The sequence below is a fragment of the Triturus cristatus genome, chromosome 7 (genome assembly GCF_964204655.1).
Source record: "Triturus cristatus chromosome 7, aTriCri1.1, whole genome shotgun sequence".
NCBI classification, from domain to species: Eukaryota; Metazoa; Chordata; class Amphibia; order Caudata; family Salamandridae; genus Triturus; species Triturus cristatus.
In genome coordinates, this window is record NC_140590.1 from 725,818,218 (window position 1) to 725,835,609 (window position 17,392).

The following is a 17,392-nucleotide window of genomic DNA, read 5'->3' on the forward strand; positions in this document are numbered from 1 at the left end:
AATTTTTTTTTAGTTTTTTTCAGGTATTGCTGAAGAGCAGTGAACAAAATTTAAGATGCCTACAAAATCCAGAGTAAAAAAAGACCACAAAAAAAACCTATATTTGAAGACAACCGGAGGACCTAAGTTAGTTGAAGATGCTCATGTTGGGAAAAAGAAAAAATCTTCTGGTAAGCAGACAAAACATTTTCTAAAAAACATATTCAAAAAAAGGAAAAATGTACAAAATGTCTGTACTGGAAAGAATGATTTCAATCGAAAAGCTCAGGAAAAAATTGAGAATTTAGTTAATGCAAATATACCTTCTGCAACTAAAAAGATTAACTTAAACAGAAAAACAGCGTTTAAAGAGATACGTAGAAAAATGTTTCAGAGAAGAGTTATGTCCAATTTGATAAAGGATGTGAAGAAATATAAGCAAAAGACTAAGTTTTATAAGAGAAAAAAAGAAATTGAAGCCATTGCAGCAAAGGCATTAGAATTAAAAAGGAAACTATTCATTTTAATTTTGAATAGGATGCGTACATTAGACAAAATGGTTAATGTACTGAAATCACATAGCAAAAGGAAAAGAGTAGTGAACAGGACAAACTTTTCTAAAGTGTTTTTAGGAAAATGGATGCATAGTTCAAGTAGTGAACCTTTTTTTAATGAAGAGAGTTATTTTCAAAGTAATAGTTTGCTGCATGCAGTTGACACCAGAGGTCGTGCTTATGAAGTGAAAAATGGTTGCATAATGGAGAAGGAGATAATGGTTCCAAGAGATGAGGTACAAGTGATGGCGGATGAGGCTATGGGGAGACGTCCTAAAGCCCCAGTGTACACTTGGAATTGTAGTAGTATTTGCACTGTGCGTCAGGAATCTATTGATAAATTTCGTGAGTTTCTAAGAGAATATAGCAAAAAAAGTGTAAAACAGAAGATTAAGGTGCTTCAAAGTTTGGATCCATGCAGAGTGAGAGAGAATACTGGTTTGCAGGGTCATTCTCTGGCTTGTCTATCTAGAAAAGTGTGTAATAGTGTTTTCCATCATTTTAGGATGCTGGCTGTTCATCATACTGAAATGAGAAAGTTTGTGAGACGGTTGTATTTTGCTAAAAGTCCAGCAATAAAGTTAGATGAATTGAATAGGGCTCTGTTCCGTGGAACGTATCAGATGTAGAGAAGGTTGTTGATGAAATTCAGTTTTGTTACTTTGGTCCTGAACAAAACAGTGCAGAGAAGGACACAGTAAATGAGGAAGAAGTGGAAGAGAATGTAGAACCCTTTGTAAGTAAGACATTTAATGATCACATAACAAAATTTGCAATAATCTCTAATGAAAGACCAAATATTACTTGTATGTGTTGCCGCAGAACTCATTATAGAAAACAAACCAGGTATGTTGATCTCTACAGAAAGAGTGAAAATGAAGATAATTATAAGTGGAAGGATTTTGCCACATATATATTTCTTGAAAATTGTTTTGAATTGGGTGAAGTTCAGCGTATTTGTAAATACTGTTACAACAAGTTAGAGGAAAATAGAATGCCGACCAGAGCTGTACATAATAATTTAGAATTGGATGCTATTCCTGCTGAACTTTCTGAATTAAATACATATGAGTCTATACTCATTCAATGTGTTCATCCGTTCCAGACCATAGTACGTATGGAGCCCAAAACTGGTAAATTACCTCCTTCAGATTTACTGAGAGGTTTAAAAGGTAGAGTGGTGTATTTGCCCTTGGATTTGAAAAAAAATATGGAAACTATTGATGCGGATACTTTGGAAACTGAACCATTAATTATTCTGGTTAATGGTGTACCTACAAACAATAAGAAGATTTGGCAGGAGCTGGTAGATGTACGGAAAGTACAAAGAGCAAATTTGTATTTGAAAAGGAATAACAAATGGTATGAATCAATTTATATAGAAGAAGAAGAAGAAGAAGATTTACAAGAAGACACAGAAACACCAACTGGACAAATTGAAAAAGTGGACAAGTCAAAGGAAGAAGAAATTTATGAACATTTTAGCATACATCCTCTTCATTCAAAAGAAGTTATGGGAGACAATATTGATCTATTTCAGATGAAGAAAGCAAAAGGAACTCCCGTGAGTGTATGGGAGGAGAGCTTGGAAGCTCGATGTTTTCCCCAGCTGTTTCCTAAAGGAAAAGGAGGACGATACGATGAACGTCCGGAACAGATTCCAGCTTCTGAGTATCGGACTACAAGACTATATGCTGAAGATCCCAGATTTCGACAAAGTATTCCTTATTTGTTCCATCTTTTATTTGAAAGCGACTTGTCTGCACTGTCTTATGCAGTAAATCACATTTTAAAAAGTGGAGTACATTTACAAAATGTGTCTGCTAAGGATTTTATGGAGAAAGTGCAGCACCGAGATGATCATTTGGAAACACAACTGATCAATCTGATGGCTTGTCAGCGTGGGACAAATGAATATTGGTACCGACGCCATGGTGAATTAAAATGCATGTTACGGAATTTAGGAACTCCAACATGGTTCCTTACCCTAAGCTGTGTCGGGTACGCTTGGGATGATTTACTGGATTTTCTACGAGAGGCAAATTCAAACATTAAAAACATCGAATACAAGACAGCAGGAGAACTGTGCTCATTGGATCCAGTTAATGTTTGCAGATATTTCAATCATAGATTTGAGGCTATGATGTCCTTCATCTGCAATAAAAAAAAAACACCTCTAGGAGAAGTAGTGGATTTCTTTTGGAGAAAAGAGTACCAGGCAAGAGGTGCTCCTCATATTCATATGCTGTTGTGGATCAAGGATGCCCCAAAGTTTGGAACAGATACTGATGAAGCAGTGTTATCTTACATTGAAGAATATGCAACATGTGCTATACCAAAAAGCACAGAAGAGAAAAAGTTAAAGGAGCAAGTTTTACGTTTCCAAAGTCATCGGTGTGGAAAATACTGTCGACGGAAATACAAGAGCAAAGATAAATACTACACTAAATGTCGATTTGGATTTCCTAGACCTGTTCTTTCAAATGGAAGAGTTAACAGTTTTATGTCATCTGTGAGACATACTATCACAAGAAAATCACCTAAGAATACCTACAACCTTAAAAGAAAAGAAGAATCAAAAAATATAAACGACTACAACCCAGTGATTTTATCCATGTGGAACGCTAACATGGATATACAGTATGTAGCTGACAATTCCATTGCTGTTGCTCGATATGTAACGTCTTACATTACGAAATCAGAAAAAACAGAATTGAAGGAAATGTGGGAAGAGATTTCTCACGAGAAAACTGTCAGTAAGAAGCTGTACAGTTTCAGTTTGAAGATGTTATCGCATCGAGAAATTGGATCCTACGAATGTTCAGATAGGTTATCTTCTGCAAGTCTCTACTCGAAATCAAGAAGAATAATTTGGGCAAGTTTAGGCCTTGCAGCAATGAGAAATCGGGTACTGAAATCTGTTGGAGAAATTGAATATTTGGCCGAGAATGACCCAGAAATTACAGATATTTTGAAATCAAACATGTTGGACAAATATTACCCAAAGAGAAGTCATCATCTGGAGAACATGTGTCTCTATGAAGTGCTGCAGAACTACATTTATTCACGGAAAGACGCAGAAGACATCAACAATGGAAAATATAAAGTCATTGGTGAGGAAGGATGTTTGGTGAAGCAAACAAAAGGAAGTTTGATAAATCACCGGAAGCTGAGTTGCGACACTACTGACAAAAAGGAATTTTACTACTTGGCTCTTTTACAGCTGTTTAAACCATGGCGTACAGAGGATGAACTACTGGGAGAATTTCAAAGCTATGAAGATTCTTTTAATGCTTGCAAAGACAGCATACAATGCAATACATTCACAACTTATCTGCAAATGTTAAATGAAGAAATTGAACAGGAAACTACAATTGCAGCAGAAATAGCTAGAGACAGTTCTCAGGACAGCCAAAGTTCAGGAACACTCAGTCAAGATCCCCTAGGACAACCAAACGTTGAAAATGAAGCATCAATAGCCATGAATGAAGTGGAAACGGCTATGAATCAAGCTCAAGGAGAATTTATAGACTTACAAAATTTGGAAAGACAACTGAACGAAGAGCAGCAACAAATTTATGAAGAGATCAGAAACAAAATTGATCACGGATTTCTACATGAAAAAAAAGAGTGCTCATGCACATCATTTCATCCAATCAGGATGTATGTAAGCGGACAAGCTGGAACTGGAAAAAGTTTCCTAATAAAAGTCATCAGAAGCTACCTACAGCAAAAAACGGATTCTACTTTATCTTGTGTGGTTACTGCTCCAACTGGGTTAGCAGCATATAACATAAAAGGAATCACTTTACATCGTTTGCTAATGTTACCAGTGGAGCATGAGAACAAAATACAATACAACAAGCTAACTGGAGAAGCATGCTTGGAAGTTTCAAGAGTATTGAAGAAGATGCAAGTTCTCATTATTGATGAGGTGAGCATGGTATCGAACTTAATGCTTGCCTTTGTGCATTTAAGAATGCAGCAAATTCTGAAGTCAGACTATGACGTGTTATTTGGAGGAAAACACGTCATAGTTTTTGGAGATCTTTTGCAACTTACTCCAGTTAAAGGACAACCAGTGTTTAATACTGTACACATGAAGACACGAAGAAGTCATTGGGAAGCATCGGTAATACAAATATTTGGTCCTTCTTTGAGTACAAGGAACTTACAACTAATATGAGGCAAGCAAACGATGAAGAATATGGAAGTATTCTGAAAGATATCAGGATTGGACTACTCACAGAAGCTGGCAAAAAAGCATTACAGACTCGGCTGCTACATAATTTATTTCCAAAGGAAGAAATAGTTGCAGAGAAGATATACAAGAACATTGCAGAAAACAAAAGTGTCATCTGCTTAATGCCAACTCTACGTGAATGCTCAATATTCAATGAGGAGCTTTTGAAATTGGAAAAGGAAGATATCAGGAAATTGGAAGCAGTGGACAAAATTGAGGATGGAAGAATTACTGTCACATTAACAGGCACACTGAAAAATAAATTGGATTCACTAGAGAAGAAGATTTCCAAAACAGCTGGATTAGAAAAAAATCTATATGTTTGCATGAACTGTAGAGTATTTTTAAGGAGAAATTTGGATGTTGAAAAAGGTTTAGTTAATGGAGCTATGGGAAGAGTTGTGGGTTTTATTAATTATCAGAAAAAAGATGGAATTGAATGTTTAAAAATAAAATTTGATCAGATAGAAGAAGTTAAAGACATTTGTCGTTGTTCAGTTCGTTTCATGCTTGTGAAAGACTTATATGTACGTAGGAAGCAGTTTCCGTTTTCGCTAGCATATGCTGTAACTATTCACAAGTCTCAAGGATTGACTGTAGATTGTGCATTTGTGAACATTGGTTCAACTGTGTTCAAAGAAGGTATGGCATATGTTGCTTTGTCACGAGTGAAAACATTATCAGGTTTATTCATGATAGACTTTGATGATTCAAAAGTTAATGCTGATACAAATTGTGTAAAGGAGTATAATAGATTAAGAAGAAGCTATGCTCCTCAGTTAGGTCAGTATCCTGTGTTGGAGAAACGTGTAGTTTCTCGTAAAAGGAGAAATGAGAATATCTGTAATGAAGATGTAGAGAGGAGGAAAAAAAAGAGGAGTGATGTAATTGCAAGCAAAAAGAATAAGGAAAATGAAGAACAGGTTGTAGGATGTTATTTTGAAAATAGCTCTGGTGTCAACTGCTACGCTAATGTAGTGCTGAATGTTGCATTTTATCTGGAAAGTTTGCAAGAGCAGATAATAGTAAATCAGGGAAAAAGATTCTGTTCTGTGCTGAGTCTCCTTTTTGAAAAGCTGAGTAATGATAAAACTCAAATAGAAAGTGCTACTGAAATTAGAAAAGTTTTAGATGTATGTTCAGGACGAACACAGTTTTCTCAAAATGTACAGCAAGACGCACAGGAATTCTTGATTTATTTTCTTCAGGTACTGGAAGAAGAAGGGGTTAACATTGAAAATGTATTTGGTCTCTCTTATAAATGGGAACATAGTTGTGAAAACTGTTATAATATATGTGGCTCTAATGTTGATTCTGAAAGGTTTATTTATTTAACATTGCCAGAGAGTAAAACAGTCACTTTTGCTAAATTAGTTAAAGATGCTAATCATAGCATGCAATGCGGTGAGTGTAAATCTGACATGTTTTCAACATTATTTTTAAAGGAATGCAGACAGTATGTAATTTTAATGATGCAACAATGTAGAGCTGATGGTTCAAAATTGGATACTTTAATAAAGAAGTTTACAGGACAGCAATTATCAATTTCAGGAAAAACTTTTGTAACAGTTGCAATAATTTTCCATGATGGACCTACTGTAACTTCTGGTCATTACACAGTTTATCTTAAATGTGAAAAAGGCTGGACACTGTGTAATGATTCCCAATTGATTTTTAAGCAACGTTTGCCTTTTGATTTAGCAAATTCCTATCTAATCTTCCTGAAACCTAAATTTTAGAGAGATTTGACAACATCTGGACAAAACAATTTTACCATTTTATTGGATTACCATTTGGAATTTACAAATAAAAAGATTTAACAAATTATCATTTGGCCTAATGGAAAGGTAACCAATTGTAATGTGGAATTTTTCCATTTTTTAAGGAAACTTTGGAAAACCAAAAATTTAGAAAAAATCGGTAACATCTGCACAATTTAAATTTTGGAATGTTATTGGATTGCCATTGGAATTTTTTTCAAAAAAGATTTTTAAAATTACTATTTGGCCATGCGGAAAAGTAAACAATTCTATTGTGGACTTATTTAATTATTAATTAATCTTTCGGAAACCAAAATGTTACAGAGAATCGGTGACATCTGTACAATTTAAACTTTTGTTTTTTATTGGATTACCATTGGAAATTAAACAAAAAAAGAATTTTAAAATTACTATTTGGCCTAAAGGAAATGGAACCAGATGTATTGTGGAGTTATTTGACATATCTTATTGTGATTATACTTCTGAAACAAAAATATCAGACGGTATTTTAAAGAAATAAGTATTGATATTAGATGATATTTTTTAAGAATATTATGCATTTCTATAAAGTTATGTTTATGCAAAAAGAGATTGTGGGCTTTTTTAAAAACAATCTTTGAGATTGTAAATTTTTTTTTTGCCTGCTGTTAAATGATGAATGCAATTGCTTTCACAATTTATAGTGAAATGCAATATTTTCTGAAAACAGCAAAAAAAAGGCAAAAATATTTTTTGAAAAATATGTAAATATGTGTACTGTATTATTAAATGTTTTATTAAATAATAATACTTTTTTCTTTTTTTTCAGATTGAGATAGAAAATTTTCGAAAACTAGAACCATTTTTAAAGCAATTAAAAAAAAAATTAAATGAATAAATCTTTTTTTGAGTGGGTATGGTAAGTCAATAATGTCATGGTCCCTTTTTTCCACTTCTCTACAATCACATTTTCAGTTTTTAATTGTAGTCTCTCAAGGACCTTGTAATGTGATAATTGATTTTTAGTGTTTTTAAAAAAAAAAAATAATAATTACGCGTACCGTACGCGTACAGTAAAAAAAAAAAAAAAAAAAGTTTTAAAAAAAATATATAAAAAATAGATGAAAGGTAAGGTTGGCTCTTAAAAGAGCCGTTGTGTTCATGCAGGGACAGAGGAAAGAAAGAGTGGGAATATTAGTCTCTACGACAAATGTGCTGATCTATTTTATTGTTCACTAGGGAAATACTGGTCTCCCTATGACAAATTAGATCATGACAAGTGGCGCACCGTATATCAACCCTCAGAAACCGAGGGTTAGTTTCCAGAGGACCAGAAAAAGGAGATGCTCCCACCACAGATGAAGGGCTCACCTGACCTGCAGAAGAAGGACTCGGCCCTGCAGATGAGGGTCCAGGCTGAGCTGCTGTGGATGTGCTTGGTTGATTTACTGAAGGGTTACCTTCAGTAAGTCGAGCATGTGTCCTTCTGTGTACATCCTTAAGGTGTCTCATCATGGTGTGATTCCCAAAGGAATACTTCCTGTCAGGATTACCTCTTGAAAGTACACGCTTTTATAAGTGAACTATAGCAGTGTTTTTTGGTGTATTTGGATTTATCCTGGAATGCTGGTTTAATGCTTTTGTTGCTTTTGTTGCATTAAGTACTTTTGAAATTATACTAATTATAATTTCATAACCACTAACGCCCTAATATTACAAATGAATTCCTCAATGTATATATTTTGTAGTTTCAGCATCAAAACTTTTTTTGAACAATGAATTTAGTTCTGATGGAACAGCGTTAGTACAGTGAACCATAACACACCATTAAGTCTTTCTGCTATGTCCGTTGGTTTGTTCTGTGAACATGTGACCTTAGTGGGAAGGGCATTTTATTTAAAAATGGCATCTATTACACACAGCCTTTATGTGAACAAGGGCGCCTGAGCCCGAAACGCGTCATCTGTCGACTGCTGTTTGGTGAATTAAAACATCTTGCCTGAAATCAGAAGTGGTTCGTGTCTCTCTCTTCGCCGCCGGGGGTTCTCTGGTGGAAGTGGAAGGAGTACTGGTTCGAAATTCATAATACACGGAAGCTCGACTTTCTTCCGTTTCAACGAACCCTCTCACCCGGAAGCGGCTGCCGCCCTAAGGTCGAAGTGCAAGTGGTTCGTGGTGAAACTTTGGCTGCAGCCCCCTCGCGCCGCCACACGTCACGGGAAAGCAAAGGGTTACTGGCCGGCACAAAGAACCAGACGGGTTCAAAGGCGAAGCGGCTACAGCACCCGGTGAGTGACGACGGCATTCTGGCAGAGGTGGGGAGAAATCAGGCACAACGAAGCAACTCGGGACACGATCCGAGTTGCGTAAGATATAACAACCTAACAGTTAGTATGTCAGACGAGGCTGTTCGCCAGCGCGAAGCGGCAGCGGAAGAATTGTTCTGCCAAAGACCCATTTCCAGTCCAAATGATGTACCATCTGTAAGCACACCGGCGGGGCCGGATGATAATGAGAAAACGCTTCTAAAGAACCTCGAAAAGTACATGCGCCTAGAAATAACGAAGTGGTGGGAGCATTGCTCACTCTCCAAATATGCAGAGGTAGGGAGGGTTCCGAGAGGTCTTCGGATCCTCTTAGCGCCAAGCTATGATAACCCCAACCCTGCAATGTTAAAAGAATGGGCACAGAACAACTTGGAAGCCTCCATGACCTCAGTCCGCATTTTAATTAAATATGCAGCAATAGACCGAGTGGAAATAGTAAAGAAAATCGAAATCATTGAGGAAGAGCTGAAAAAGTCTGCCAAGGTTGATTACATCAGAACAGCAAGAACTGCTATCGAAGAAAGACTGCGCAAGCATGAGGAGAAAATCAAACAACGCAAAGCGCATAAGTTTGCCAGGGATGAAGCAGACTACAACAACGGGCAGATTTTCACTTTTGCCCGAAAGTACAACAATGAAAACCGCAGGAAATTCGGAGAACAAAAGGGCAAAAGTAGTGCAGAGCAAAACACACAAAAATCTGCAGCAATTGGAGGAGCAGCAGCTGAAAGCATCAGCTCTGACACTATTTCCATATCCAGTGAATCAAGCATAGAGAGCGGAGAGAGACCTACACCCGCAATTGTACTTGATGCAGGAGAGGAATTGGATTTTTTAGTAGCAGAGAGACTGAGGTCCTTGAGACCGAGAAAGGAGAACAGACCACAGCAAAAAACACAAGGAAAAACAGACGAAGAAAGGAAAGAAGAAAAGCCAACAAACAAAAAAGGAAAAAACAAAAAGAAAAGCAATTGGACAAAGAGGAAGTAGACATGGACAAAACTATCATCAACTTGTCCAATGTACCGCTGTCCGAAGCTGAAAAAAGACTGTTGTCCTTGGGTCTTAATTTCTGTCCTGGCCACATTTTTAATTACAGCTCCACAAGAATCGATGTCTTTAAGTTCGTGAGAAAACTAAAATTAAAAAAGCATTTTCTCCTGAAAACCGTCAAAGACAAAGACGGGGAGTCACGACAGGATGGAGCTACTCATGTTGACAGCCTAGGAATCAGAGCAGCAGATATCCCTCTGTACCTAGACCTTCATGATTTGAACACTGCCGAAGCAGAGGACAGTGACAACGAATGTGACCCATCCACACAAAGAAGAATGAGTAACATCAATTTGCTACAGAAAGGTGCTGGGCTCAGCCCTTTCAAGAAAAAATCCAAATATATCCCCATGATGCCGAGGGATGCTTTGGACACGTTCCACGACTGTGTGGTCGAAGACATTAAAAAATTGAACAAGCAAGTACAGTCTGAGAAATTCAAACAAAGGAAACAGGTTGAAAGAAAGAAAAGGGACTATGCCAATCTCATGCAAAAATTGGGAAAAAACAATGAAATCATCATAAAAAAATCAGACAAAGGGGGCAATCTAGTTATCTGGCCCCGGGCAGACTACATCAAGGAGGCTAAACGCCAGCTTGGTAACACTGACTGTTATGAACCATCTAACACCAAAAAATACAAGCAGGCTACAGATTCATTAAAGAAACTGTTATCTCAATTACGTAGTGATGGCCTTATCTCCAATGATGAGTTCAAATTTATGCACAATGAAACCCCTATCACACCTGTATTTTATTTAATACCGAAAGTGCATAAGTGTGTTCTTCCCACTCCAGGCAGGCCAATCATTTCTGCTATAGGCAGCGCAGCGGAACAGGTTGGCCAATATATAGATTTCTTTCTGCAAAACCATGTAACCACACTGCCTAGCTATGTCAAAGACACTGGTGACTTCCTCGGTAAAATTAGGAACATTCAATGGTCAGAAGGGATGTATTTAATCTCTTTAGACATTGAATCATTGTACACCAGCATAGACCATCAGGCAGGACTGTCAGCTGTCAAATTCTTTTTGAACCTAAGACCGTGCGAATTTTACCAGCACAACAAAGCTATAGCCAGCATGATGCGTTGGTGTCTCCATAACAACTTCTTTCTTTTTGGAAAGGAGTTGTTTAAACAACTAAGGGGTGTGGCCATGGGAGCTTGCTTCTCCCCCAGCTATGCGTGCTTGCACGTAGGCTGGTGGGAGGAGCAGGTACTTAAAAAAGACTATTCTGCAATTTTTGAGGAAAATATCATGCACTATTATAGATTTATCGATGATATTTTCATGGTGTGGAAGGGCAGCAAAGATAAGGCGGTGGAATTCATCAATAACATCAATAACAACAATGTGAATCTCCACTTTACCCACCACATTAGTAATTCCCATTTGGAATTTCTTGATGTTAAGCTATATATAGCCAATGGCAGAATAGAAAGTACATTATTCAGAAAGCCCACGGCTGGAAATGTCACACTTCATGCCACCAGTGCCCATCCCAGACACTTGATAGCCAGTATCCCCTATGGGGAAATGCTACGCCTGAAGCGGATATGCAGCACGGAAGCTGAATTCAATATCTGTGCAGCAGAATCCATGCGTCGCATGAAGGCTAGAGGCTACTCGGACAAAATGGTAACATCTGCCTTAGCTAAGGCTTCCATTAGATCTAGAGATAGCTTGCTACCTGATCCTGACAACACAGAACCTGCATCACATGATCTTGCGGTTCTATCTAGAACATCGGGGGTAGCTGAACAGGTCCAATGTCCAAGACTAATCACAGCCTTTAGTGAGAACGAGCGCAAAATTAGATCCATCATTAACAAGAACTGGAGAATAGTTCTTACTGATCCAGTTCTAAAAACCAGCTTACCTTCCAGCCCTACTATAACATTCAGTAGAGGTAGAACCATGGGAGCGGAATTAGATCCAACGAGCCCCGAAATCAAAACTAGCTCTATTTGGTTAAAACCCAAAGATGGCTTTTTCAAATGCTCCTCGTGCCGGGCGTGTAAGTTTGGGATCAGCACCACTGAATATAACACCCCATTTAGCCCCACACCTCACAAGATAATAGGTAACTATAACTGCAAAACCGATTTTGCAGTATATGTTCTTACCTGTACTTGTGGGCTAAATTACATTGGGAGCACGAAGTTACAGGTACACGAGAGAATACTCCAACATCTCCGTGCCATCCTTCATAGTGATCCTAATTACCCAGTGGCACGCCACTTCAAACAAGTACATAATAACAACTTATCTTGTTTGAAATACTTCGTGGTATCAGCAGTTCCCAAACCACGTAGAGGGGGTAACCGAGAAGCCTCGCTGAGAAGATTAGAGACCAAATTTATACTAAACTTCGATAGCAAGTGCCCTAACGGTTTGAACAACACCGAAGACATGTACACATGCCTGTAAATCGATACTCTGTGTGCAGCCCCCATACGTTGTGTGTAATATACTGTGCATCATTTGGATTGGAAATTGAATGTATTTCTTAAAGTAAATCGTGTTAATATCTTCCGATTTATTAAATGTGTCTAGTCATATTCATGACCATATTACAGACATAAATTGTCCTTGGGTATATGAATTATGATAACCTATATTTTTTATATATTCTTTTCACCTCACTTTTTGTCACTATGGTAGAGATACTGTATCATGTCTCGTATTAGTCGAGGTTATGGTGATGGATACTATTGTATCTTTTCACTTGGTTTAACACATTTTTCACGTAACTTATTATTTAAACTGGGTATCTATGTTCTGCAGAAAAATCTAATCATGCAGCTTCTTCATGCACTTAGCCTTGTATATATCCCTTCTTCCCTTTTTGTCACAGAAGTCACTACTCGAAGTACAACAACATGCATTTAAGCAGTTATAAGTGAACTATAGCAGTGTTTTTTGGTGTATTTGGATTTATCCTGGAATGCTGGTTTAATGCTTTTGTTGCATTAAGTACTTTTGAAATTATACTAATTATAATTTCATAACCACTAACGCCCTAATATTACAAATGAATTCCTCAATGTATATATTTTGTAGTTTCAGCATCAAAACTTTTTTTGAACAATGAATTTAGTTCTGATGGAACAGCGTTAGTACAGTGAACCATAACACACCATTAAGTCTTTCTGCTATGTCCGTTGGTTTGTTCTGTGAACATGTGACCTTAGTGGGAAGGGCATTTTATTTAAAAATGGCATCTATTACACACAGCCTTTATGTGAACAAGGGCGCCTGAGCCCGAAACGCGTCATCTGTCGACTGCTGTTTGGTGAATTAAAACATCTTGCCTGAAATCAGAAGTGGTTCGTGTCTCTCTCTTCGCCGCCGGGGGTTCTCTGGTGGAAGTGGAAGGAGTACTGGTTCGAAATATATATATATATATATACACATATATATATATATATATATATATATAGTGCACCGTTCCCTTAAGACATAATATAGGAATTCCATTACCCTTTGGCTTAAGAGACGAGCGTGAGCATTTGCGAGCATTTTGTTTTTTACGCTTTTTACGCTTTTGAGGTATGGTGCGCTTTAACTTTATATGTTTAAAGTGCGGTGCCATCAATGGTAGAAAAGCCAATAAATAGAAATTAAAGGAGGGTAGCCGCCATGTTAAAAGGCAATGCCGACAATGATGTAAGGGACAATGCCAACAATGATGTAAGGGCGGCGGCCCACCTTTATTGTGTATTTATTTACTTTTGTAGCATTGACGGCATGGTGCGATGAATGGTATTGTGGGGTCTATACCTGTAAATGACGGATGTCTGGCCTCACGCAGGAATGCAGACTCTGGCGCCGAAAACTGTGACACTGACAGCGTCACTGGCCTTCAGTGGATACCACCATAGATTATAATGGCAATGAAGGGCTTTAAAAGGTTAAGCCCTGTGTTGTGTGTCACATTGAAGAAACTTCATTTACTGCTTGGCTTCCATCTTCAGCTTCAGAGCGAGGCAGGGCAGGCATTCTGGGACAGACTTAAATGCGTCGATTTGTTTAGAGATACGATTGTATCTCTAACGATATTGATCCATTTAATATTTTTTGAGGTAAACGTGGAGGAATTTGAGTGGGGGCAGCCCCAGAGCCCTAATGGAGTAAACGCCTCTGCTGAATACAGCAATTTAATCTAGACAAACAACCCATCAGGCAATCCCAATCTACTGAGCAGGAGATAAAAATTGGCCAGTCCACGGAACGGAGAGGAGGGAGGGCCGTAAAGAATCTGCTGTTACAGTATCAACCAGAAACAGTGTTACCAAAGGTAAGCAACTTTTTCTTCTGATGAATACTTCTAACTGCAGGCACCTCACCTTTAGAATACATAACAGAGCAGTACCTCCCAAAGGTTGGGTATGTGGAGTGGCCTCAGAGCAAATTTTCCTGCAGGACCAAATGGGCAAATTGGTCCTTACCTTCGGCCCTGGCTATCAAGGCAGTAGTGCGTCGTGAACATATGATGCCCATATCGCAGGGAGCCTGGCAGATGTCAAGAACAGACACTCCGCCTGACAACACAGTTGTAGCAGCCTTGATATTGAATGAGCTCCCAGTCCTTCCAGAGGCTGCTTCTTGGCCAGTGCATTGCAGGCGTTAATTAAGAGGCCTATTCACCTTGTCAAAGGCCTTTTCTGCACTGCCTGACCCCTGAGAGCACCACTAAAAGCTGAATGTTCACCTATTGTTCTTTGGTGCGATCAGTGTAAAAGCTCAGTGCACCTTTTGGTCCAGAGCATTAAATCTCTCTTCCTCTTTTGAGAAGTGAGGTGGAGCAAAGAACGTTAAGAGGGTGAAGCCCATCATATTCAACTCATGCTCCCTCCGTCCCTAGGCTTACCTGATCCCAGATTCCGCATGTGGAATTGGGGAAACCCACCATGTCTTTGTGAGATGTTTGAACATGGGGAGCTGTTGTCCTCAGATATCAGTAGAGACCGCTTTGTCCTCCCCAGTTCAGTAAATGTTTGCCTTCACCAATTGAGACACTAAGCCTCTAGGCCACTGGCGTAATGAAACTCGAGGGGGCCTCCCTGCAAGGCAAGTGGAGGGGCCCCCTCCGGGACAATCAGGAGCTCTGCAGCCAGAGTGCTGTGCTGAGGGGGCCCCCTGGAGCTTGGTGCCCCCCCTGCACCACGGGGGCTGCGAGGGCCTGTGTTACGCCCCTGCTCTGGGCAGGTTCTCAGGGTCAAAGTGAGCAGGGAGCAAACACAGTTAGAGACCCTATTCATCATCAACAGAATCAGATGCAAAGATGGCTCTACAGGCACTTGCAAAACCTCAAGCCACAGGCAAAGCGTAAATATGTTTTACAACGGGAACAGGATCTCGAGGTGGAAATCACAGACAACACTTGGGCTAGAGTTTGTAGGAGAACAATATAGTCTTCCATCTGCATACAGCATAGAGTGAGTGCACATAAGCTCATGACGCTATGGTATCTCCCCCCAGCAAGGCTGAGGGCAATCCTCGAAGGGTCTGATTCATGCTGGAAGGGATGTGGAGAGAGAGGTCCATCCATCCTTTCCTTGTGGACGTGCACACATATTAAAGCTTACTGATATGAAGTACTATCTCCTATTGCTTGGGCAGTTCTACGACTCCATCCACGGGCCCTCTTGTTGGAGACTCAGGCTGGAACAATGATTTCCAGGTAGCCACACCCATGTGTGCAAGCTAATACTGCATTTATTGCCAGTGGCTCGACTGTCATAAACACGTGGTAGGGCAAAAAGATTATGATTTTTGCCATGGACAGCATGTCTGTTACCATACACAACAGAGTCGATAAATTCGATAGAACATGGCTTCCTTTTATTTCACATATGTAAGGTTTCAAGTGCTGGGGACATCCACCGGTTTCATTGGACACTCGGACGCTCTCAAATGTGTGACTCTCTCTTCCCTGCCTCGGACCAACGATGAACCAGACTGATTGTGTTGCTTGAGGAGGCACACTTTGCCACGGTCCTTCCTGCTATATGAACGGCCCTATACTGCATTCACTCTTCCCATATCATATATATGTGCATAATGGTAATCCTGGGTTTTCTCTCTCTGGGTTCTGCCCGACTTACTGTGTATAAAATTAAGATTTATGTAATCAACTATGTGATAGCTCTCTTCCGTGTTTTAAAATGCAAATGAAGAGTTTACAAATTAAAAAAAGCAGAGCTACCCATCTGAATATAGTAATTTGGCAGCCTTAATTAAAATACTATTAACATTCAAGTGAGAGCGGGGGCATGAAAAGGGGAGTCCCGCCTTCAGTGTTCTAGCATGGGTTGACAAATTCGTAACAGGAGTAGAAAATAAATATTGCTTGGATTTAAAAAGTAATCTGGTGTCACTATCAAGAGGATTACATTTCACTTCACAATCGAGCTAAAAAAGCTACCTGTTATGAGGTATGCTCTATGTTCTCTCTAGTATTCTCGTCATCAAATGCACCTCCTTAATTTAATTTAGCTTGACTTTAGAGCTCAGATCAAACAGACTAGCCCTCTCACCCCTCACCGCCCAGCTCCAAATCTGCCAGGACAGGCTTACCGTGGTCATGTTATACCATGTACCGCTTGGAAAGTATCCCTTCACTTCCGCCTGACCCTCCTCCAACACAGGTGTGACAAGTAGGCCCCCGCCCCACATGAGCTGCCAGTCCACAGTGCGGGCGTTCTCATCTGCAGGAAATCTGTATACAAGGCATAAAAACACCATCAAACTGAAGTCATTTAATCAATTTTAACAAAGATTAAAAAAAACAGCATGCAAAAGAAATATGCGCTACTTATGGGAATGTTTAAATCGGAGGGTCAGGTCTGAATGTTATTATAATGCGACTTTTCAAAAAACTGCCTGGTCAGTTCAGGGATAGACTATGAAACGTGTGTAAGAGAGAGCAACGGAGAACGGGAAACCGCTCATGGACTTGAGACAGGCAACAGAGACCTTAAAACACATGAGTACAAGCAGGAGGACGGGTGCTGTCCATGTTCCCCATCTTCCTCCTGAGTAGCAAAACAAACATGTTAGCCAAGGTTCGTCCGAAAGGCGAGGGTGAGTTGTTGCCTCTGTTATCCATCGGACAAGTCTGACTTTGTGCCCAGTAGGTCTGCCAGGCCTCGTCTTCATAGACTGTCCATCTGCTTGGAATGGGCACAGTATGTTCAGGAACCCCTGGCGATCATCACTAGATGCAGAGAAGGCCTTTGACATCATCAAGCAGGGGTTTCTCCTGATGTTCCTGTCAAAGATTGGCCTTGGACCTGATTAGATCATGGGATGCTTTGTAAAGTTTTGTTCAGGACATTCCTTTCAGGAAGACGGAGAATTTAGGGATTTGATCCCTCCCTCATACATTCCGCATGGTCTCTGGATCGCTTATATTATTTGGTCAGTGAATAGAGGTTTTGGGTTGCGCTAGTGATAGGACTCCTCGATGTATATATACAGAGTTGGC

The 17,392-nt window shown here is 39.4% G+C and overlaps 1 protein-coding gene across 1 annotated transcript in view; it reads right to left on the reverse strand.

Moving 5' to 3' along the window:
* Nucleotides 1-17,392, reverse strand: part of GAA (alpha glucosidase) — a 467,310-nt gene that overhangs the window by 153,775 nt on the left and 296,143 nt on the right. The window contains exon 16 of the mRNA XM_085617437.1: nucleotides 16,483-16,624. Within this exon, the coding sequence (XP_085473563.1) occupies nucleotides 16,483-16,624 (142 nt within the window). The remainder of the gene's footprint in view (nucleotides 1-16,482; nucleotides 16,625-17,392) is intronic.